The sequence below is a fragment of the Rhinopithecus roxellana genome, chromosome 9 (genome assembly GCF_007565055.1).
Source record: "Rhinopithecus roxellana isolate Shanxi Qingling chromosome 9, ASM756505v1, whole genome shotgun sequence".
Taxonomy (NCBI): Eukaryota; Metazoa; Chordata; class Mammalia; order Primates; family Cercopithecidae; genus Rhinopithecus; species Rhinopithecus roxellana.
The window spans coordinates 136,306,278-136,332,206 of NC_044557.1; the positions used below are offsets into that span (position 1 = coordinate 136,306,278).

Genomic DNA, 25,929 nt, shown 5'->3' on the forward strand with positions numbered 1-25,929 from the left:
AGATACATCTACAGCTTATCTTTCCTCTTGCAAAAAGTTAACCTTCTGGTGCCTAGCAGTAGGCCAGGTATTCTTCAGAAAGTAAAACTATAATAGTTCTTGTCCCAGACATGCTTAAGGATCTAGCTGGGGGGATAAGACTTACAGAAAAAAAAAAAAGAAAGAGAGAAACGACTACAGAACAAAAAGCTAGAAGTGGCAGAAATATAAATAGACTTAGATTGTTTCTTGGGAAGCATGTTTCTATTTCTGGAAAGAAGAAAGCGACCTTTTGACAAAAGCACTATCCATCATCACCGTCTCCTTGCACTAAGGGCCCAACCAGGCGGACACTGATGGAAGGAAGATAGCACACTGATTTTAAAGTCTCTTCATTATTATCTTCTGGAAACTATCTTTTGTTTCACTCCAAGAAGCTGTGGTATCAGACAGGGCACCTCTCATTACGAATAATTTGTGGCAGCTCCTCTTTCAAAACCTCTGTCCTTACTGCAACTGGATGTGCCTGAGTCTAGTCTTGCTTAAACTCTCACAAGAACTCAAGGCCAAAGTTCCTGAACGGCTTACAGAACATTCCCTCTGTGGACATCCTGCAACCTCATACTCAACCTGCTCAAACCAGACCACACAGTAAAAAATGGTACAGAGATGAAATATTCATTTTCGTTAGTCACAACATATAATCTTTTCTCCATCTATGGTCCCAAAACAAGTCAGTGGAGTATACTCACTTCTTTGAACAGCCAGATTTGTTTGAACTGTTGATAACACCTCGAGTTATTGGTGTAACTCCTTGGCAGCAGCACCACGAACAAATTCCTCTTCTTAACTATTACCATATCTTGAAAATATCTCAATAAAATTTGAAGTTCTGCCCAATGCTCTGTTAGTGATACTCTAGACTTAAATGAGTTGTTTGATGTGCTTGAGGATTTAAAAATAACTATTCCGCCCAATCTTTTTTTGAGATGGTAGTCAAGTCTGCTTCCTCGATATTGGTGGTTTTGTCATGAGGTTCTATAAATTAACCACTGCCCAACACAAAATGAAGTAACAAAGAACAGAATTTTGATTTAAAAATGAGTACTACCTATGAAAAACCAACCTGGTGGCACTGTAGCTTACAGACTAATCAAAGACCGTTGTGCCCTATCATATTAGCTGGCAGGGCTTAAGATACATAAAAACAACCTATAACATTTTGTTTGAGGTTTGATTCTGTTCATGGCTGACAAAAACTATCATTTTGTAGTCCCCTCGTCTAGCTAAAGAACGAGCAGCAACACATTATTAATAGAAAAGAAAAAAGAATCACAGATATTATATTCTTTTAATATTATATCCACATTGAAATTTAAGGTTTATATACATAAAAACATAGAAAATGATTGTCAGAAAGTGGTTGCTAAATGAAGAATAACTTGTGAACATATCCTTTAGATAAAAATTCTCATTCCATTAGAAAGCTTCAAATCATTGATGACAGATATAATTTTAGAGATAATATAGTCCTACACCTCCTCATTTTTATAGATGAGGAAACTAAATCACACACACAAAATAGTGAATTAAACCAGATAATAATGCAAAATAATAATATAAATAAGTCTGGAGGCTATGTCTCCTGATTCTTAAGGGAAAGTTCTTTCCACTGCATTCACTGAGCATTTACTAAGTACCAGAATTCTATGCTTAAGGTATTGCACTAGATATAAGGAGTCTTCTCCTTTTCTCTTAAGAAGACATTCCCTATTAAAGGATATAGAAAAAAATACATTATAAAGAATTAGACCACAATAGTGTTCATTACAACTATTATTCTTGGCTACTGAAAATCAAAGTGAGGAGATGATTAAACTGGTAGATACGAATCAAACCATCAGCTTAAATTGATGTATCAATAATTACAACAAATGTTAACAGACTAAACACTCCAATTAAAAGGCAGACACGAGCAAAATTGATTAAAAAAAAAAAAAGACCCAATTACTGTAGACTTCTGTCTAAAGAAATGCATTTTCAAGATAAAGAAACATACGGGTGGAAAGCAAATGGATGGCAAAGGATAATACACAGGGCAAACAGTAAGCACATGAGGCTGTGACAGCTAAATTAATGCCAAGTAAACTGCAAGACCAGGGATGCGGAAGGACATCTCATGAAGATAAAGAGGTAATTTCATAATGGTGAAAAGCTCATACATCAGGAAAACACAGCAATCATAGATGTGTATGCACCTAATAACAGATTTTCAAAATAATTACATTAAGTAAAAATTAATACAACTGAAGAGAGACATAGACAGTTCTTCAATCACTGTTAGAGATTTCAATCTCTTAGCAATTGACAGAAGAACTACAAAATAATAAAAAATAAAATCTACCTGAACACCACTACCAACCATCTTGGTTTAATTGATATTCATAGAACATGACACCCAGCAACTGAGAATATACATTTTTTACAAACACACATGGCATGTTCACCAAGAGAGACCACATATGCTGGGCCATAAAACAAGTCTCAATAAATTTTAAAACACCAAAATTATACAGAGTAGGTTCTTTGGCCAAAATGAAAATAAATTAGAAATTAATAAGATATCAAGAAAAACCTCATTGTCTGGAAATTTGTAAATTAAACACCCCATTCCTATACATTCCATGGATCAAAATATATATATATATATATAAAGGGTATTAAGAAATATTTTGAATTGAATAATTAAAATACAACACATCAAAATGTGTGGGATTCAGCTAAAGCAGTGATTTGAGGAAAAGGTCTAAAATGATGGCCAACCTTTTTGTTTTTTTTGAGAACGAGTCTCATTCTGTTACCCAGCCTGGAGGGCAGTGGCATGATCTTGGCTCACTGCAACCTCCGCCTCCCAGGTTCAAGCGATTCTCCTGCCTCAGCTTCCCCAGTAGCAGGGATTACAGGTGCGCGCCACCACACATGGCTAATTTTTGTATTTTTAGTAGAGATGGGGTTTCGCCATGTTGGCCAGATCTGCCCACCTCACCTCCCAAAGTGCTGGCATTACAGGCATGAGCCACCGTGCCCGGTCAAGCTTTTACTAGAGAAAGAAGAGCAATTAAACCGAAAGAAAGTGGAATAAAAATAAAAGCAGATTGGCCGGGCGCGGTGGCTCAAGCCTGTAATCCCAGCGCTTTGGGAGGCCGAGGCGGGCGGATCACGAGGTCAGGAGATCGACACCATCCTGGCTAACACGGTGAAACCCCGTCTCTACTAAAAAATACAAAAAAACTAGCCGGGCGAGGTGGCGGGCGCCTGTAGTCCCAGCTACTCGGGAGGCTGAGGCAGGAGAATGGCGTAAAACCCAGGAGGCGGAGCTTGCGGTGAGCCGAGATCCGGCCACCGCACTCCAGGCTGGGCGACAGAGCGAGACTCCGTCTCAAAATAAATAAATAAATAAATAAATAAATAAATAAATAAATAAATAAAAGCAGAAGTCTACAGAGTAGAGGAAATAAACAAAACCAAAAGCTACTTCTTTGAAAAGAACAACAAAATTGATAAGCCCCTAACTAGGGTAAACAAGAAAAATAGAGAGAACACAGATGATGGGTATCCGGGTTGAAACGGGGTGACCACTAAGATTCCACAGACATTAAAAGCCTAATAAGGCAACGTAATACCAAAATATTTGACAAAATGAATGAAACAAAATCCTTGAAAAACATAACTTATTAAAATGGACACAGATGAAACAGAAAATATGAATAGCTCCATATCTATTAAATGAACTGAATTAATTATCTAAAACCCTTCCACAAAGAAAATTCCAGCCCTAGATAGTTTCACTGGTGAGTTCTAGCAAACATTTATGGAAGAAATCACATTCATGTTACATGAACAGTTTCAGAAAACAGGGGAGGGAACAACACATCCTTACTTGTTTTGTGAAGCCTGAATTATACTAATACCAACAACTAATACCTGACAACAAAATTATAAAAATTACAGGCTGCCACCCCATATAAACATAGACACAAAAATCCTCTACAAAGTATCAGTAAGTTGAATCCAACAATATGTAAAGATGATGACATAATAGGGTTTATCCTAGAACTGTGAGGTTTAATGTTAAAAAAAAAAACAAAATAATCCATATTATCACAATAAAGGAGGAAAATCATATGATCATTTAAATAGATGCAGAGAAAGCATTAGACAAATGAGTTAATGACAAACCCTCTCAATAAACGTATTCAATCTAATACAGGTAACTATAAAAAATCCACAGGCAACACTGCACTTAATACTGAAATAAAAATGTTTTCCCTGTATCACTGGGAACAAGACAGAGAGGCCCACTCTTACTACTTCTGTTTAACACTGTACCGAAGGTCCTAGGCAGTACAGTAAGGCAAGAGAAAGAAAAGCACGCAAATCCAAAAGGGAAAAGTAAAATGCACATTTGCAGATGACATGATTGTTTAGGAAGTAAATATTAATGGATTTACAAAAATAGTTTTTAGAATTAAGTAGTGAATTTAGTAAGCTCTTATGATATAACATTAATATATAAAAATCAATTGTATGTATATATATATTAGCAGCAAAAATTTGAAAAAATGAAATCTATGGCTGGGCATGGTGGCTCACACCTATAATCCCAGCACTTTGGGAGGCCGAGGTGGGCCGATCACTTGAGGCTGGGAGTTTGAGACCAGCCTGGCCAACGTGGTGAAACCCCATCTCTACTAAAAATACAAAAATTAGCCAGAGATGGTGGCGGATGCCTGTAATCCCAGCTACTCGGGAGGCTGAGGCAGGAGAATGGCTTGAGCCCAGAAGGTGAAGGTTGCAGTGAGCTGAGATCGTGTCACTGCATTCCAGCCTGGGTGACAGAGCGAGACTCCCACTCAAAAATAATAATAATAAAAAATTTTAAAATGAAATTTACATTTCATTTACTGTAGCACCAAAACACATACAAATATTTTGAAATTTGTTTACAAAAGGCTTACAAAATCTCAACAACGAAGATTGCTAAGAGAATTTAAAAACCTAAGTATACAAGGAGATAGACTATGTTCGTAATTGGAAGAAGCAATAAATTGTCAATTCTTTCCATTTGTTCTATAGTTTTAACACAATTCTAAATCCATTATACTTTTTAATAGACTTTGGCCAGCTGATTCTAAATTTTACATAGAAATGCAAAGGATCTAGAATTTCTAAAGCAATTTTGAAAAACAATTACAAAGTTAGAAGACTCACATTACTTGACTTCAAGACATCCTAAAAAGCCACAGTAATCAAAACAGTGTAGCACTGGCATAAGGATTGAAAACAGATCGATGAAACAGAAAAGAGTCCAGCCCACATCTACTGAGTCCTTCGATTTTTAACAAAGGTGAAATATAATCCGAATGAGGAAGGAAAGTCTTTAAAGAAGTAATGTTAAAGCAACGAGATGTCTATATGGGGAAAAAGAAACCGTGATCCCCACCTCATACTACACATAAGAATTAATTCCAGATGGAACATAAACCTGCAAGTGAAAGCTCAAACTGTAATTAGAAGAAAACACAGGAGAATATCTTTGTGCCTTGGGAATGTGCAATGGTTTATTAGAGACAATACAGAAAAGCAATAACCACGAAAGAAAAAACTGCTAAATTCTACTTTATCAAAATTAAAAACTGGCTAAAATATATCATTAATATAACAAATAGCCAAACTGCAGACTGGGTTTTCATATTTGCAAAATATAGAGCTGATAAAGGACTGGCAGCTAGCATACACAACCACCCAATCAAAAATGGGCAAAAGATTTTAACAGATACTTCACAAAGGAAATATACAAATAGCATAAGCACATAAGTGTTCAACATTATTAGTCATCAGGAAAAAGCAAACTAAAACCACGAGACACCATTATACACCCACTAGAATGGCTAAAATTAAAAAGACTGACAACACCATATGTTGGTGAAGATGTGGTACAACCAAATGCTCATACATTATTGGTGGGAGTACAAATAGTAGAGTCATTTTGGGAAAATGACTGGCAGTTTCTTGTAAAACTAAACTTATATAGCAATTCTATGTCTATTTATTCCCCAAGAGAAATAAATACATATAGCCACAAAAAGACTTATACAAGAAGGTACACTGAAGTTTTATTCATAATGGCCACAAACAAAACAGCTCAGGCATCTATCAATAGAATGATGGTAAACAAACTGTGATCTCTGCATACAATAGAATAACTCACCACTAAATAGGTAACAACAAATGAATCACCCAACAACATGGATAAATCTCAAAATATTATGCTCAGTGAGAGAGGCCTACAAGAGTATGCTATATGGTTCCATTTATATAAAGTTCCAGAAGAGACAAAACTAATCTGTGATGGGGAAAAAAATCAGAAGAATGGCTGCCTCTGGGAGGCGCAGGGGAGGATTTACTAGGAAGAGGGATGTGAGAACTTTCCCCAGAAACATTCTGGGATGACAGTGACATTCTGTATCTTAATAGGACTTTGTAGCACAGGTATATGCATTTGTCAAAAATAATCAAATGGTATATTTAATATATGTGTTTCTCATATATATATTACGCCACACATTGTTTTGTACTGTATGTAAATTTACTTCGAAGGAAAAACACTGCAAACAGTGAACACTAGTCAGTGATATGCATGATGAAGTATCTGGGGAGAAGCATAATGAAGCATACAACTTACTATGAAATGCATCAAAAAAGAGCGCAAGTATGCATGAAAGAGACTGATGAATGGATAGTGGAACTGACAGATATGTGATAAAGCAAGTATTATAGAATCTAGATGATGGGTATGTGGATGCTCATTGAAAACTGTTTAATTTTTATTTGTTTCAAATAAAATGCTGAAAGAAAAACAGTATCAACTCTCTTAAAGTGACTAAAATTGCATCCTACGTTCTCCGGCCAATGTTAAGGATCCTGGTCACCATGTATGGAAATCTGGGTGACCAAAAGAGAAAGTAAAATGGTCAACAGAAAAAGTGAGAGGTAGGGAGTATCAGTGTCAAAGCCCAGAAATGCAGAAGGCCCTGAGGGCTGCCAGAAATGAGGCCCAGGGCAGCAGGGACACAGTCAGCCACTCTCAGGCCTCTGTAGGTTCCTTTTGCTTCTGTCGCAGCTCTGCAAGTCTATGAAATTGTCTTCTGGGCCTGGTACCTAGCATTACCTAGCACTTCAGCTTTTCTAAGACAGGTAAGAACACAGTTGGAGGATTTAAAGTCATTAATGGGGAGGAAAAAGAGGAAGGAATGGAAATGAATTTAAAATTCCACAGGGAGAAAGTATGACTCACCCACTTTTTAATGGGTAACTACCCTTTTAAATTGCATCTTGTGAAAACAGCCAAGGAGCCTTAAAGATTGAATGTAAAACTGCTTCTGGGCAAAGCTGATTAAAAAGGAATAAAACCCTTTTAAAAGGTTGTTCGAGTTATTTGGCAACATTTGCATTCTAGTGAATGGGTGACTCAGACCCCACTACCGGTCTTTTTCATCTCCAGAGCCTGATTGTTACCCGATGACAGTCACCAGTAATTGTTGCTCTCTGGAGACTACTGAAGAATCTCAGTCCAGCTGATAGTACTGAGTGATTAGCACTTTGCTTGATTTAATGAGCCTTCACAAAAGCCATACCTGTTTTGTCCTTGAACTCTCTGTTCACTCAACTTTCGAATTTTTCCATCCGCAAGAATATGTAACACATGGCTTGCTACTAGCTTGCCATAAATAATAACCAGGCTCTCTGCTTGCTGGGGCTTTTCTTTACCTTAACTCCTATTATTTTAAGAAGCAAAACTTTAATTAGGTTCAACATATGAAAACACAGCAGGGACACCTGAGCTAACACAGCAGTAAAACTTGACCCTAATGTGAACAGACTGTTAACCTTAAATGCTGCTTGCTGACTCATCGGTCTCAATATATCATCTTTAACCTAATTTAAAATTAATCTTTAAAAAAACCCTGCTAAGCTAATGAAAGTCAGTTTACATCTATGTAGTTCAGCAAGCAAAAACCAAAGTAAAATAAACAAAGTTCATCACCTTACATCTAAGAGCGGTGGGCTACGCTGTGCAAACCAACCAGTTTTCACGCATACGCTCTGTGCAGGATAAGAGAGAAGGGCAAGGTCAAATCCAAACATTTCCGAGGGCCACATTATGTCAAAACCACAACTTCTCTGGGCTGTTTTTGATTTCACAATTATGCCAACACTTGAAAATACTTTCTGTCTCTAGTTCTATAGCACAAACGAGACTATTATTTCTTCAAATACAAAGTTTCCCTCAAAACAAATACAAACTCTATTATGAGGGGTCTGTAGTAAAACTCTACCCCAACAAAGAAACAAAATGCCACAAATCGGGTTTTTTTTTTTTTTTTTTTCAGATTATCTCACAAAAATATAGAGACTAAGAGAAAAGAACAAAGCATTTAAAATGTGTGTTGGCAGAATTCAGTGTAATTTATTGATGGTTTTATGGCTCCCAGACTGTACTTTTATTACTTCTCAAGAGCCATTCATGGCATGTGTTGCAATGAAAACCCAAATCGTATATAAATTTTTATCTGAAAATAAAGTGTTTGTTGCCCTCTTGAGGTATATTCAAGAACAGAAACAAAACAACACTGGCACTGCCTAGAATATTACTGAAAGAGGCTTTCTCTTTCACAGGGCTTTTTTCTACAAACACTGAGTTTGCTGTACTAGACAACCCTATTTTCAACCCAATGATGGACAACTTACATTCAAGCACCACTAGCACTAGAACATTTCTGCAAAAATGAAACGTTACACCAAGAATAAAGCAAAATTTTTAGTTTCAATCGATGAAAATGTCAAACTAGATACATCCTAAAAGTTCACTATGCAGATCTTAGTTGGCCTGCTTCATATACCTCAGGTGACCCAAACTGTAGGTGATGAAAAGCTTAGTGGCAAATTTGTATGGGGGAGACAGGCAAGTCTAAGATATTTACAGCTCAATTCCCCTTAATATGTAAGGTCTTCTTATCTTGAAGACCTGGTACCACTTTCACCCTGGTACTCCTCTTCTTATCCTGAAGACCTTACATATTAAGGTCCAAGAAGGGAGTATAGAAGTATATAAGCATGCATAGAAAAACTAATCTTGATAGATGTCCCTGCCAGGGAATTTTCAGAGCTGAATAAATTGTGGTCAGTAACCCTCTGAGAGAACATTCTGCTGCCATTCCCGTCTCCTGGCTTTGAACTAATAAAGGTTGGTTTTCCTCAATTGCATTTTATCTAAGGTATAGTTTGATTTTTCAGTATTATTAAGAGTAATTAGCTGGATGATATCATTACTCCTCTAAAGTTTGAAGACTTCAGCGTTTACTAAGAATGACTCATTAATGATCAGTTTTTTTTTTTTTTTTTTTTTTTTTTTTTGGTGACACAGTCTCACTCTGTCGCCCAGGCTGGAGTGCAGTAGTGCAATCTCAGCTCACTGCAACCTCCAGCTCCTGGGTTCAAGTGTTTCTGTGCCTCAGCCTCCCGAGTAGCTGGGACTAGAGGCACCAGCCTCCACACCCAGCTAATTTTTATATTTTTAGTAGAGAGGAAGTTTCGCCATGTTGGTCAGGCTGGTCTCGAACTCCTGGCCTCAAGCAATCTGCCTGCCTCGGCCTCCCAAAGGGCTGGGATTATAGGCGTGAGCCACCACGCCCGGCCTCTTGATCAGTTTTGAATGAGCAATAACAACATAGTCACCATCTCATCTGCTATTAAAGCCCCTGCAGGAGGAAGAGGTCATAATGCCACAGGTCCAGGTTCACGGACACAGAATTCGCCTGTTACATTCCCTAGAGTCAATCGAACAGAAGTGGGATGCTGTGCACACAAACTCTCTCAGCTGCCGAATTTTTCACATGGGCTCTTTGAGCTACCCTTGGTATTAAATTTTATGAAAAAGCTCCTCTCTTCTTTTCACTTTTACAAACCCAAGGAGAACAAAGGAAATTAAGCGGGTAGGGGAGTACAGAGGGCACAAAAAGATGTGACTGCCCCCATTTCCAAGAGGCATCCATACTCAGGTCATTAGCTAACTGATCATTCATTTGAAATTCATTCATGCATTTACTTGTGCTTACTATGTGCCAAGAACTGCTTTACTTACAGGGTAATAAAAACCACTCTTAGGTCTACTCAAAATTTGGTCCCACACAAAAAATCTTAAGAGGTGGCACTATTTGAACAAACTTATAATTAGCTATATGAAACCCCACCCCATATAAAAAAGAAGCCAGAGAAAAGCCTGAGGTTGGTAGGGAAGGGGGGCAAGGAAAAACAGGCTATATTCCTCCCAAGACCTTCAAGCTCCGATGATGTGCACACACGTGCACATACATACAGACACACTCACATTCTGACACCTAGCACAGCTTGCAAAGTTAGGCTCTGAAAGCAAAGCTACCTGGGGTTTACATCCCACTCTACCACCAACCATCTCTGCAACTTTGGGCAAACTGCTTCATTTGTCTGTGCCTCAGCTTCCTCACCTGAAAAACAGGGATAATCTGAACACTTAACTCAAAGGTTTACTATGAGTATTAAATAAGTGAATATTAAACACCATGACAACATGGCCCACCGTACATGGAACAAAGGGAAATATCCTCCTTTGCTCCCATTTCCCATGTCCCTTCCTCCTCAGCTCTAAGATCTATGATGACCATTATTCTGCCACCTTTTCTATGCATTTATATACAGATGTGTATGTGTGTATGTGCATGAACACACAAATAACGGGATTGTACTGTAAGCATTGCTCTAAAAATTGCTTTTCACTTAGTATACTTTGGAGATCCACAACTGTCCCATGAGGTGGTCTCCTCCATTTACATGGTTGGCAACATTACCTATGAGCTGATAATCCCCAGTTTTGTACCACCAGCTCAGACTTCTCTTGTATTCAGAGCCCACTGACATCTCCACTTGAATGTATCAGAGGCACTTCAAACTTTACACACCCAAAACAGAACTCTTGATTTTTCTCCCATTGAGATTTTTCTCTGCTTTTTCCGCTGTTTTTTCCACCTCAGTATACAGCCATACCCTACCTTCCTACCATTTCTGACAGCCAGAACCTTAGTGCCAGGCTTAATCCCTTCCTCTATCTCAATCTCCTCTCCATCACCACTGCTGCCGCCCCCAGCTGAGCAGGGATGGATGTAATCAGATGGCCTTCTATCTGGTTTCCCACTTTCACCCTGGTACTCCTCTAATCCATTAGCCAGACAGTAGACAGAATGACCCTATCTGTTAACCAGAACATGCCACTTCCCCTTCACCTGCTTCCTACTGCATTTCAAATAAAATTTCAACTCCTCAAAAGCATGTATCTTGGCCCTTACCTAACACTTCAACCCCATCTCATGATGTTCTTTCTCTTGTTCACTGCGATCTGACATGGTTTGAGTGTTTGTCCCCTCCACATCTCATGTTGAAATGTGATCCCCAATGTCGGAGGTATGGCCTGGTGGGAGGTGTTTGGGTCCTAGGGCTGGATTCCTCATAAATAAATGGCTTACCACTGTCTCCCTGGTGATAAGTGAGTTCTCGCTCAGTTGTTTCACGTGAGATCTGTTGTTTAAAAGAGTGTGCCACCTCCCCAACCCGTGATGTGATGTACTGGCTCCCCCTTCACCTTCCACCTTGACTGGAAGCTTCCTGAAGCCTCACCAGAAGCAGATGCCAGCACTATGCTTCATGTGAAGCCTATAGAACTGGAGTCAATTAAACCTCTTTTCTTTATAACTTACCTAGTCTTAAGTGTTCCTTTATAGTGACACAAATGGATTAACACAAGATCTAGCCATGCTGGCTTCTTCTCTGTCCCTAGAACACCCAAGCTGTTTCCCATTTCAGGGCCTTTATCTTATCCTTTCTGCTGTTGGCCTAACTTCTCCTTGTACTTCAGGCTCAGCCTAAACATCACCACTTTCCAGGATCTAAAACAGCACACAGTATCTAGTGGGCCCTCAAGAAGGATTTGTTAAGTAAGGAAAACAGTAACTATCCAGGTGTTCCCACAATTCCTGAAAACAAAAACTATTTTAAGACTTTCACTTCTTAAATCACTGAACTACATACTAACCTGTAGTATTCTTCTTGCTAAAATCAAGGAGTCAAAATAATGCATAATTTTGTCAACTAGAATTCAAAATGAGTAAATTAACTTGTGGTTTGAATAACACATGATTTGACAAACATGAGTTTGTCCCCTCTAAAACTCATGTTGAAATTGTCATTGTAACAGTATTAACAGGTGGGGCCTTTGAGAAGCAATCTGACCTTGTGGGTAAGATTAATGCCATTATAAAAGGGTGAATTAGCCCGCTTTTTGTTTTTCTTGCCTTTTGCCATGTGATGACGTACCCTTGCCAGATGCCAGGACCTTGATATTGGACTTCCCAACCTCCAAAGCTGTGAGTCAATAAATCTCTGTTCATTAAATTACCTAGTCTCAGATATTTTGTTACAGCAGCACAAGACAGACTAAGATCCCAATCATAAAGTTATTATTTAATAATTATGAAATATGTACTCTAAATTAAGTTTTTAACTACCAGTACCTTGTTTTGCTGATTTTACAGCAGTTAAATGTTTCAAATAAAGCACACTCCCAGTCCCCTTCTTAGGTGGGCTGAAAAACTTAATTAGGCCAATCACAACTACTGTTGTTTAGACGAGCCTAAGGCTGAAAAGACCTTCGTGGACCATATTTGGTGAATCTCTCTGTTTGAGAACACTACTATGTCAACAAACTATATTCATTTTTTCTTTAAAAGGATTATTTCAGTGAAAGGATTATTTCCGTGAAAATGAGAACTTTTCACGAAACGAGAAAGACTATGAGAAGTAAGAATGTGGATGCAGGGCAGAAGGCATTCTCGTAAGCTAATGCTAGGAGCATAAACTGACAATCACTCTGGAGACTATGATAAAATAAGAATTTCTTACTTGACTGCCTCGTAAATATTGTTGGAAGTATGTCCTGATAAGGCATCATGTAAATTTCGAATAAAATAATCTCTGTATTCTTCTGGAAGAGCCATAAACGTTCCACCCATCACAATAAACTCCACTTTATCCACACTATGACCAAGTTGTTTTAACTGAAAGACAAATTCATCAGCATTAGAATGATGTAAGCAAAAGCAACTACTCTAAGAAGGCATTGCAAATCTCTTATTTTGCGGTGTTTTCATCAGTAGTTTAAAAATCAGAAGTAATGAAACACATTCAGCTAATTCTGTGGATAAAAAATAGGCTCGTCTGAAAGAAAAAAGTGAGTACAACTCAAATAAGGAGAATGAGAACATAAAATAACAAATAAGAGGTGTGACTTTAATATGTACAAAGTGGAAATTTAAAAACATGAAGAATATAAACTAGAAACCAGTAAAGACAAATATAATACAATATGCAGAATAATAAGTATTTATTGATCATGTATTTTATGTCAGACTTGGTGGTAAGCCTAGGGGACAAAAAGGTGGCATTTATGGTCAACAATGATACATGAATGATTATGTAATATAATAAGAATTTGATGTAATGGAAGAAAACAAGAATAAATTAGAAAGAAAAATGAAGACAGCAGTCTAAAATTGATGGATGATTCTGGGCACAGGAGGCACTTCAAATCTGCTTTCTAAAAAAAAAGTGAAAGTCTGATTAAAAATGAAATATTCAGGCCAGGTGCAGTGGCTCATGCCTGTAATCCCAGTACTTAGGAGGACCAGGCTGGCAGATCACCTGAGGTCAGGAGTTTGAGACCAGCCTGGTCAACAAAGTGAAACCCCATCTCTACTAATAATACAAAAATTAGACAGACGTGCTTGTAATCCCAGCTCCTCTGGAGGCTGAGACAAGAGAATGGTTTGAACCAGGAGGTCGAGGGTGCAGTGACCCGAAATTGCGATTGTGCCACTGCACTCCAGCCTGGGCATTAAGAGTGACACCTGTTTCAAAAAAATAAATTAATTAATAAATATTAGGTCTCCTCTACTAGGGAAGAGAATGATACCAATCTTTCATTTTGTTGACTACAATAAGCCAAGATTCTAATTTTTAAAAATAGGTATTGACACTAATTTCTGAAAATAGCAAAAAAATTTATACAGAAAAACTATATATATGCATGTGTGTACATATATCAACACTAAAATAATACTCTATTTCTATATCTATCGTTGTTTCCAAGAGATACTCATCAAAATTACCCTGGTAGCTTTTTAAAATATCTTGCTAGAACCTTAAAGCTGACTTAATCAGAACACCCAGAGGCGAAGATCTGACACGTTTTGGAGAAGTTACTCAGGTAATTCTAGTGCATTTAAGAAAAGAATCACTGCTCTATATTCATTTCTAAATCTTGTAAATTATGCTCCTTTTTTGGTAAACATAAACATTTCATGCTTAACAGTTTTACATTTTAAATGAATTAACTATCATAGCTCAAAAAGAAATTGAAACAAAGGTCAGTTTAGAACCCACTTTTTGGAAAAATGCAGGCTCCCCCAGGTGGGGTCCTCTCCTGTCACTGACAATCCTGTTCCTCATATGCTTGGGTGACAGCAAAGTGGATATGAAAACTGAACAGTATTCACCAATAAGCCAATAAATAAACCCAGACACAACTCATCCACTATAGCATGTATTACTATCTACTTTAGACTTGGATGTGCCTACTATACATTACTGTTACTATGGACAGTGCTTTACATTCTTTAAATTGGACAAGTTTAAAATAAACTTGTAAATAAAGAAAATCTGTATTAATGCTCAGATTTCTTGAACAGTGCAAGGTCATGTACGTAGTACTTGTTTTTGGTCAGCTACACCAAGGTATAATTTACATACGATAAAATCCACTAACTTTAAGTGTACAATGGATGAGAGCATTTAGAGTTATCTACCCACCACCATGACCATGATATAGAATAATGCCATACCCCCACAAGTTTCTTTGTATTCCTTTGTAGGAAATTTCCTATTTCCACCCAACAAATCTGTCACAATACTTCTTTTTGAGACAGGCTCTTGCTCAGTCACCCAGGCTGAAGTGCAGTGGTATGACCACAGCTCATTGCAGCCTTGACCTTCTGGGCTCAAGGGATCCTTCCACCTCAGCCTTCCAAGTAGCTAAGACTTCAGGTGCACATCACCACGCCATGCTAATTTTTTTATTTTTTGTAGATGGGGTTTTGCTATGTTGCCCAGGCTGGTCTCGAACTCTTAGGCTCAAGTGATCTGCTGTCACAGCCTTCCAAAGTGTTGGGATTACAGGCATAAGCCACTGGGCCTGGCCAGTCAAAATACTTCTTATTCTGACTTTTGGAAGTTAAAAGTCAACACATCCACCTATTGTCTAAGAACTTTCATACATTTTTATTCCACAAATTTCATACTACTAATAATTTTCTACAAATACAAAAAACTTAGAGAATATAAAACCCTTAAGCAATAAATACAGTCTTTAAAGAAAGCAGTGTTTTTCCCCTTGCTAGGCATGGCAAATCCTCCCTCAGACGGATACTGAAAACTTAAAAAGGGGAAAAACACATTTTTCGTTATTTCAGGTTCAATTGGACTCAACCAACAATGACTTCTTAGTAAGTATAAACAGCTAATTTTTTAAAAACATGTTTTTAAAAAATGTACCTGCTCTATTCGGTGTCTTGTCTGTAGGAAAGGGTCATATCTGGCACGGATAGCTCTCATGGAGGTTGGCTACAAGAGAAAAATATTGTTATGCTCACACTGAATTAAAAATAAAAAGTAGGCCGGGCGCGGTGGCTCAAGCCTGTAATCCCAGCACTTTGGGAGGCCGAGACGGGCGGATCACAAGGTCAGGAGATCGAGACCATCCTGGCTAACCTGGTGAAACCCCGTCTCTACTAAAAAATACAAAAAACTAGCCGGGCGAGGTGGCGGGCGCCTGTAGTCCCAGCTACTCGGGAGGCTGAGGCAGGAGAATGGTGTAAACCCGGGAGGCGGAGCTTGCAGTGAGTGGAGATCCAGCCACTGCACTCCAGCCTGGGTGACAGAGCAAGACTCCGTCTCAAAATAAAATAAAATAAAATAAAATAAAATAAAATAAAATAAAAATAAAAAGTAGTTTCAAAAGGATTGTATTAAAAAAAAAAAAACTCTCCATGGTTCAGAACACTGAAACATGGCTTGTACCCCCATTAATTTTTCTCAGTCTTGTCAGGGTTCAAAACAACGTTCCAAATCACATCCGGCAGGTGTCCACCCGCACAGTCATAAGCACCTCAACAGCAGGGTGTCTCCTTGGATCACATCTGTCTTTTGTATAAACACGTCTGGAATCCCGGGGTCACCAAAGTGTTCTGCTCACAGACACAGACGTGCATACATATTCTAGAGTCATGTAATAAAGTAACTTTTAAATAAGCTTCTAAAATACCACACAATTTTTAATGGCTACTATCATACAGTGGAAAACTCTACAGCCCCAAAACAATGTACCGACATAAAATGTTTACTAAAATATTGTAAAATAAAAGGCAAAGTGAAAGAGGACTCTGATATGCGACCTTATATGGAATGAGTCGAACAAAGAATATGTCCAGGTTGAGCATCCCTAATCCAAAAATCAAAAATGCTCCAAAACTCAAAATTTTTTGAGTGCCAACATGATGCCACAAGCGGAAAATTCCACATGCAAGTACTTAATACAAACTTTGCTTCATCCACAAAATTATTACAAATACTGTATAAAATTAATTCAAATTAGGTGTATCAGGTGTACATAAACCAAAAATGAATCTCATGTTCAGACTCGGGTTCCACTCTCAAGATTTCTCATTATGCATATGCAAATATTCCAAAATCCAGAAAAATCCAAAATCCGAAACACTTCTGGTCCCAAGCATTTCACATAAGGGATAGGCAATCTGTGTATGCTGTATTCCCTAAAATATCCCTGTAGGATGGGGAGGAAATAATAGACGACACTAAGTGGTAGGGGGAAGAGCAAAAAATGGCTAGGGGATAGGAATAAGAGGAAGCCTTTTCACAAAATCATTCCTCTTGTATTCTAAAAAATTTGAACCCTAGAAAACAGGAAAAAAAATGAAAACACATATGAGAAAAAAGTCACAAGGTTTCCTGGCTTCTGAGCTCTTCTGAGGAGAGTGACTCCTTCAAAAGTGCCTCACTGGCCTCCTGCCTTCCTTCTGGTTCCCACTCTAACCCTTTCTCTACTTGACCATCAAAATGATCTTTAAAAAAAACTCAATTGGATTGTATCATTCCCCTGCCTTAAATCCTAATAGCTTCTCATGACTCCTACCCTAAAATGGAAACTCCTTAACTTTGCTTACAAACCCCAGCTCATTTGCCTCCCAGCCTCATGCTTCCCTCACTCTCTGTACTGCACAACACCCCCATGTCTTTCCCTCCTTGGGTCTTATTCTAGTGACTTCTCTGCTAGGAATGCCCCTTCCACATATTCTTAGGACTAGGTCCTTGTCATTCAGACTCCGCTTCAATCTTACCTCCTCACAGAATCCCTTCCTAACCACCACAGCTAAACCATCTCAGCTGCCATCACACCTCTGCTTAGCATTTTTTGAGTGCCTGATACTTTTTCTTGTGTCTTTACTGTCTACCTTCCATTATTAGAATACAAATTCCAGGCTGGGTGCAGTGGCTAATGCCTGTAATCCCAGCATTTTGGGAGGCCAAGGCGGGCGGATCACTTGAGGTCAGCAGTTCGAGACCAGACTGGCCAACATGATGAAACCTTGTCTCTACTAAAAATACAAAAATTAGCTGGGCGTGGTGGTGCTTGCCTGCAGTCCCAGCTACTTGGGAGGCTGAGGCAGGAGAATCACTTGAACTCAGGAGGTGGAGGTTGCAGTGAAGGAGATCGTGCTACTGCACTCCAGCCTGGTAACAGAGCGAGACTCCATCTCAAAAAAAAGAAGAAAAAAACATGTAAATTCCGGAAGACAAAGGGACCCTCTCCATTTTCCACTGCTAAAGCAACAGTACAATGTAGCGGTGAGCAGCAGAGTTTGAAACCTGCTTGTCTCTTACTAATAGTGTGTCTTTGGGCCAGCTGTTTAAGCCCACTATGCCCTAGTTTCCTGATCGACAAACTGGGATAATGATAGTGTCTATCTTCAAAACACTGCAATAAGGTTTACAGTTATAAAGCACTTAGAACAACGTTTGGGATAAGAAGTGCTTATGTAAGTATTTCTCTAGTGGCTAGAACAATTTAGGACACTAGTAGACACTGGTAAATATTTGGTGAATGAACAGCTTTCATAATCAAAAAAAAAACAAAAACAAAAACAAAAAATTATCAAAAAGCCAGTACTGGTAAAACCATACTACAAGTAAAGCATGATGCAACACTTCATCAGGACGGCCTCAAAGTTACTGTACCTCATAGCCAGTGTAAGACTGAGTGGAATACTCAAAATCGGAATCAGGTCCACCAGGGCAGTATCTGCCAATACAACAAAAGAATAAGAATGTCAGATGCAAAACTGAGTTCAACCGGCTGGTTCCAAGCATCTACCGTCTCCATAGAATCCTGATAACAAACGAGCTTCCTTTTCAAATCCTAACAGAAGAATCTACCTTTGCAGTATCTGTAAATAACGTTATTCTCTACCAACAAGTAAATAAGATAAATATGTAAAGGGACACTATTACACCCATTTTCAAAATACTACTGTTGTGGTTATTTCAGAGGTTTAAGCTTTTAGAGACAAATAACAAAAATGAAGTTTTCCTAAGTTTGAATCAATACTCAATGTTCTCTTGGGAACCACACTCAAGAAAATCTTTCCCCCTTTTTATCTTCCTACCCAGAATCATGCAAACTTTTCTGCTAATTCTTTCAAATTGGTGAGTTTGAGAAATCTAAAGGTTACGTATAAGGATAATTTTTTATTTTGATACGTTTCTGATCCAAATTCATTTTAAATTTCTGACGTGGAATTTAGGCAGCTCATATTCCCATGTTTCATTTATGAGTTAAACAGAATGTGCTGTTTTGAGTTGCATATCCCAATGTCTACTATTTTGAGTTCCATAACCTACATTTTTAAAATTATATATTGCAACAAATTAAAATATCCATATGTTCCAATTTTATTTATTTATTTTGATATGCAGTCTCACTCTATCACCCAGGCTGGAGTACAGTGGTGTGATCTCGGCTCACTGCAACCTCCACCTCCCAGGTTCAAGCGATTCTCCTGCCTCAGCCTCCCAAGTAGCTGGGACTAGAAGCACATGCCACCACGCTCAGCTAAATTTTTGTATTTTTAGTAGAGATGGGGTCTCACGGTGCTGGCCAGGCTGGTCTTAAACTCCTGACCTCAGGTGATCCGCCTGCCTCAGCCTCCCAAAGTGCTGGGACTGTAGGCGTGAGCCACTGTGCCCGGCCCCATATATTCCAATTTTAAAGCACTAAAATATCTAATGGTTGCTTGTTTGAAAGGAGTAATCTATAAATCTATTAAGTCGAAGTTTTAAATATTACCAGCATGTACTGACTAAGGGCTCGAGGGGGCATACTTAGTTAAAATAAAACACACACACATACAATTTAACAAAATCACCATACTTACACACATATATTTCCTGTAAAACTGATGTGTGGACATCTGTGGGGTTTGCACATCACAGCCACAACAGCAATCTATAAAAGAAAGATGAATAAAAAAGCTATTATAGGATAATTAATACAACACTTCACAGAGTGGTTATCCCTCGGAAGGAAGGAGAGGAATGCAACCAGAGAGTGGCAAGAGTGGGCTTCAAAAGTATTGACGAGGCTGTATTTCTTAAGCTGGGCACTGGGTACAAGAGTGATCTCTATTTAGTATTAATTATCTTTAAATTGTCCATATGTATTATATATGTGAATTTATATTCCATTTTACAATAAATTAAGTACAAACTAAATTAATTGTTAAAGCCACAGTGATTCTTAGTCTTTCTCTCTCTGATTGTCTTACTAAATAGCCTGTAAGAAAAAAATTACTTTATGCAATTCTATGAAGTTATATATAAACCTAACCTTTGTGACTCAAATGTCTCATGAACACACTGGATCTCAATATTTGCAGCAGGGACTATTAAACTAACACCTTCATGTTTCAGGGTCTGGGTGTAAGTAACTTCAGAGGGGTCTGACAGAGCCTCAGTGAGGTGAGGATAGGAGGCAGTGGCAGAGATGTGAGATTGGTTACATCCGGGGCACTTGGTCAAATCTGGCCATTTATGAAAGCGAATGCAAGCCAGGCTTCTCACTGTCAGAGAAGTAGCTACAAACATGGAAAGAGAGAAAAGCAGAATGAATTCTATAGGCTGGGTAGAATTAAAGGTATTGTGGTCAGAGTGTTCAACATATGGTAGACTGATAAATAAATACAAATGGAAATGTGTTACATGTATATGTGTGCATATATGTATGCAGCTATACATATATATGTCCTCGCTTGGTCCACTGAGAGAGTCTGGCGGCAGTAACACCCTAATAGCAGTAAGCACACCTAGTACTCAGGTCTTAGTTTCTAAATATCCTTCTCCACTAAAAGAAATCAGGGCTCCTTGGGGAAATGGCTGATTCCAGGGCCGGAGCAAAGAAAGTCTAAGATGAGCCTGGGACATTTTTCTTTCCTTTCTTTTTTTTTTTTTTTTGGTGACAGAGTCTCACTCTGTTGTCCAGGCTGGAGCGCAAGGGCGCAATCTCGGCTCACTGCAACCTCCACCTCCTGGGTTCAAGCAATTCCCCTGCCTCAGTCTCCCAAGTAGCTGGGATAACAGGCATGTGCCACCAAGCCTGGCTAATTTTTTGTATTTTTTTTTAGCAGAGACAGGTTTTCGCCCTGTTGGCCAGACTGGTCTCGAACTCCTGACCTTAGGTGATCCACCCAGCTCAGCCTCCCAAAGTGCTGGGATTACATGCATTAGCTACCATGTCTGGCCGAGCCTGCAACATTTTATTGTGCCAGAAAGCTAGAATCTGCTCAAAGAATGATGAGGACATTTTAAAAAGACATAGAAATCACCTTGAAAAGGCTCTCACTGGTCAAGTCTGCAATAATTTGTGCATCAAAATAAATAGTAACAGATGACAACCCACCAAATAGGAAACCATTTATTCCTTCACACAAATAAAGGAGTGAACTGGGTATGTGATGAGAAACAAGATATTTACCTAGTTTCTAAGTATTTCTCCATATAACACTTCTTCATACAAAGTGGGAAAAAATAATTTGACAGAGGGTAATTCTGGTGGACAGCACCTTGATCAAAATAAGAAATGTCAGTGATAGGAAAGCTGAATCTAGGCACCACCAGATGGAAGATAATGAGAAGAACGCAGTGCCACTTCTGTGATGCACAGGCTGAAGACGCATAACCTGAATCTCATGATGAGGAAACAGCTGATGAACCCACATTGAGGGACATGCTACAAAATAACTTGCCTGAAATCTTCAAAAGTGTTAAGGTAATGGAGTCCAAAAAAGACAAAGGAAATGTCCAGACTAAAGAGATATGACAATTAAAAGCAATAGGTGATTCTGAACTAGGTTCTGTGGGACGTTATTGAAACAGTTGGTGAAACTTATGTGAGGTCTGAGGCTTAGATGACAGTAATGTATCCGAGTTAACAACCGTGGTGTTTCAAAGAAAACACAAACACGAACTCAAATACAAACTCAAAATGGGTTACGAACCTACTTGTCTATATTTAAAAGTTGTGCTCTAAGAAAGACAATGAAAAGACAAGCCACAGACTGCGAGAAAATATCTGCATAATAGGTACCTGATAAACCATTTCCAGCTAAAATATACAAAGAACTCTTAAAACCTAATAAAAAACACCCAATTAAGAACAGGGCAAAAGATGTGAATAGATATCTCACTAAAGAAGATATACAGTGGCAAATAAGTGTATGGAAAGATGCTCAACATCATGTCATTAGGGAATTACAAACTAAACAAGGAGATACCACTGTTCAACTGTGAGAATGGCTAAAATCCAAAACACTGGCTGGGCACCACAGTTCACACCTATAATCACAGCACTTTGGGAGACTAAAGTGGGAGGATCCCTTAAGCCCAGGAGTTCAAGACCATCCTAGGTAACATGGTGAAACCCTGTCTCTACAAAAAAACACAAAAATTAGCTGGTGTGGTGGTGCATGCCTATTGTCCCAGCTACTTGGGAGGCTGAGGTGGGAGGATAGCTTGAACCTGGGAGGCTGAGGCTGCAGTGAGCTGTGATCATGCCACCACACTCTAGCCTCAGTGACAGGACAAAACCCTGTCTCAAAATAAATTAATTAATTAAATAAAATCCAAAACACCGACATCTTCAAGTGTTAGCAAGGATGTGGAGCATCACAGCGCTCACTCACTGCTCGTGGGAATGCAAAATGGTGCAGTCACACCGGAAGAGTTTGCAGTTTTTTACAAAGTGAAACACAGTCTTACTATATGATCTACCAGTTGCACTTCTTGACAGTTACTCAGGTAAGCTGAAAACCTTCACACAGCTTTGTTTAAAACTGCCAAAAATTGGAAGCAACCAAGATGTCTTTCAATAGGTGAATGAATAAGCAAATAGTGGTACATCCATACAATGGAATATCATTCAGCAACTAAAAAGAAGGAATGAGCTGCCAAGCCACAAAAAGACATGGCAGACTTAAACGCATATTGCTAAGTGGAAAGGCTGTATGATTCCAATTACTGTACATGAAACTCTGGAAAAATCGAACTTTATTAAAGACAGTAAAACACTCAGTGGTAGTCAAGTTACGTCTGGAGCATGGAGAGGGAGAGGGACAAATAGGAGCTGGGTTTTTTTGTTTGTTTGTTTGTTTTTGAGACAGAATCTCGCTCTGTCACCCAGGCTGGAGTGCAATGGCATGATCTCAGCTCACTGCAACCTCTGCCTCCTGGTTCAAACTATTCTCCTGCCTCAGCCTCCCAAGTAACTGGGATTACAGATGACTGCCACTGCACCCGGCTAATTTTTGTGTTTTTAGTAAAGATGGGGTTTTACCATGTTGGCCAGGCTGTTCTCGAACTCCTGACTTCAGCTGATCTGCCCACCTCAGCCTCCCTAAGTGCTAGGATTACAGTCATGAGCCACCGCGCCCAGCCACAAATAGGAGATTTTAGGGCAGTGAAACTATTTCGTACGACACTGTAATAGTGGATACATGACTATGCATTGGTGAAACCTACAGAATGTAGAACACAGTGGGTATTCTAATGTAACCACAGGCTTTGGTTAACAATAGTACAGCAATATTGGTTCATCAATTATAACAAATGTACCAAACAATGCAATATATTAATAATAGAGAAACTGGAGTAGGTGTGAAGGCGCTAGAGGAAGTATATAATTTTTTTCTCTGTAAACCTAAAACTACTGTATAAAATAAACAAAGCACCATCAAAGAAACAGCAAGAATAAAGGCATGGAGGTGAGAATGGCAGTAGATAAGGAATGGCCACCAGCTGTGTGTTTCTGATACTTTCAATAGATCACTCTTGTGACACTGTCAAAGATGAATTTCATGCAGGTAGGACAAAGTAGACGAGTAAGGAAATGACTGAAATAATCTAAACAAGAAATAATAAAGGCCAAAGCATTCCTACCAGTGGCAGTAGGAATGGAAAATGCATTTCATATTTTTTGGAAACTGAGTGCACAGTGGTACCATGAACTAACAGGAAATGGACAGGAAAGGTGAATAAGCACGTTTGGTATTAGTTTGGGTTATGTTATACTTGAGGAGGTTCTTAGGCAGTCAAAGGAGAGATACCTAACTGACAATCTGACAGGAGGCTGAAGTTCAGGGAATGGTTCATGCTGGGAGTCAGCATACAGCAACGGTAAAATCATCAAATGGATGAGGTTACCAAAGCAAGCATGTAAAGTACCAAACACAATGGGCCCAGCAAAAAAGAAAACACCAACTTTCAGAGGCAAGCACAGCAAGGGTAGCCCTCAAAGAAAGGACAGAAATGATCAGAGATAGAAGGAAAAACAGAGAGGGTGGTATCACAGAAGCCTCAGTTTACCAGGCAGGCTGAAAGGTTGCTAAGTTTCTGTCTTCTTTAGTGGCAAGCCCACACATAATGCTTAACCCTAAAAAGTCGGCCAGGCACAGTGGCTCACGTCTGTAATCCCAGCACTTTGGGAGGCTGAGGCGGGCAGATCACCTGAAGTCAAGAGTTCGAGACCAGCCTGGCCAACATGGTGAAACCCTGTCTCTACTGAAAATACAAAAATCAGTTGGGCATTGTGACACATGCCTGTAATCTCAGCTCCCTGGGAGGCTGAGGCACAAGAATCTCTTGAACCTGCGAGGTGGAGGTTGCAGTGAGCCAAGATTGTGCCACTGCACTCCAGCCTGGGCGACAGAACAAGTCTCTGTCTCACGGAAAAAAAAGTCAAGACTTATCTATTATATAAAGAATGTTATCTTATTTAGGGATATGGAAGTTAATACTAAAGAAATTGGCTAAGAGTTAAAAATGGTTGCCCTAGGGTAGAAAAAGGGAGGTGGGGGCATGGACTATTAGTTTTTCTTAACAAGCTTTTTTTTTGAGATGGAGTCTCACTCTGTCACCCAGGCTGGAGCGCAGTGGCCCAATCTCAGCTCACTGCAAGCTCCACCTCCCAGGTTCACGCCATTCTCCTGCCTCAGCCTCCAAAGTAGCTGGGACTACAGGTGCCCGCCACTATGCCCAGCTAATTTTTTTTTTTTTTTTTTTTTGTATTTTTAGTAAAGATGGGGTTTCATCATGTTAGCTAGGAGGGTCTCGATCTGACCTCGTGATCTGCCCGCCTCGGCCTCCCAAAGTGCTGGGATTACAGGCGTGAGCCACCGTGCCTGGTCAACAAACTTTTTACACTAGATGCAAACAAACAAAACAAAATAAAAACACTTAAGTACAAAGAAGAAGAAATGAGGTTTGGTGGTACATTGTATGTTAAAGTTTTAGGGTTTAATCAGCCACAAACGTAACGTGATCCAGGAGACATGGTCACTAAGTCAACACAAGCTGCTTGGAATATAATATCCCAGTTCAAATAACAGAATGAACTTGTGGGATCACATCAGGAAGAGAATTCGTTCTGGGGACCATATGTCAAGAGGGTCTTAATTCTATCGATTTCCGCGCATGTATCTCACACTCATCTTTTTTCATCCTAGAGTCTCCCTCCTAACTCAAGTCCTTAACACTGCATACTGAGATCATACCATGAACGTCTAAACTAGTCTTTTTGTCTCCAAACTACCCTGCGTGTTGTATCCAAATAAATTTTCTGAAAATCTACTTTGTTCATATTACTCCCTTTTTCAAACTTTTGTTTCCTATTATCTAGCTGCTTTGCCAGACATTTAAGATTTTTATAAGCTGATCCCAAACTACCTGTTCAATGCACAGTCCTACTCTCCTGAACTGTCAACGCCCTTCGGTCTGGCATACTCGCTATTCCCTGCATGCACCACACCCTTCCTGTCATTCTCTACCTCTGTACTTTAGCCCTTCTGTCCTAGATCCCATGATGCTTCGAGCCTGCTCTTCTTGGCTTATGTGTCAAGCAAGCTTTGTGCTTTCTACTGGGCCTTCCCCAGCCCCTTTTGCTGCAGGGACATCGCTGTCCTCTGGACTTCCACAGTGCTCATAATGACCATATATAGAACTACTGTGCACCATTAACTGCCTTTCAAAAGCACCTTTCGTAAGCATCAATTATACTGAAAGCTACCCGCTTAAGATGACCAACATTTATCCTATTGTGATTGTCACCAAGCCTGAATCTATACT

General features: G+C 39.1%; 1 protein-coding gene across 1 annotated transcript in view; it reads right to left on the reverse strand.

The window, feature by feature from the left end:
* The window catches only part of ELP3 (elongator acetyltransferase complex subunit 3), a 110,438-nt gene that overhangs the window by 77,114 nt on the left and 7,395 nt on the right, over nucleotides 1-25,929 (reverse strand). Inside the window, exons 4-7 of the mRNA XM_010370919.2 lie at nucleotides 19,692-19,762; nucleotides 18,496-18,559; nucleotides 15,736-15,804; nucleotides 13,030-13,184 (exon numbers count right to left, since the gene is read on the reverse strand). Of these exons, the coding sequence (XP_010369221.1) occupies nucleotides 13,030-13,184; nucleotides 15,736-15,804; nucleotides 18,496-18,559; nucleotides 19,692-19,762 (359 nt within the window). The remainder of the gene's footprint in view (nucleotides 1-13,029; nucleotides 13,185-15,735; nucleotides 15,805-18,495; nucleotides 18,560-19,691; nucleotides 19,763-25,929) is intronic.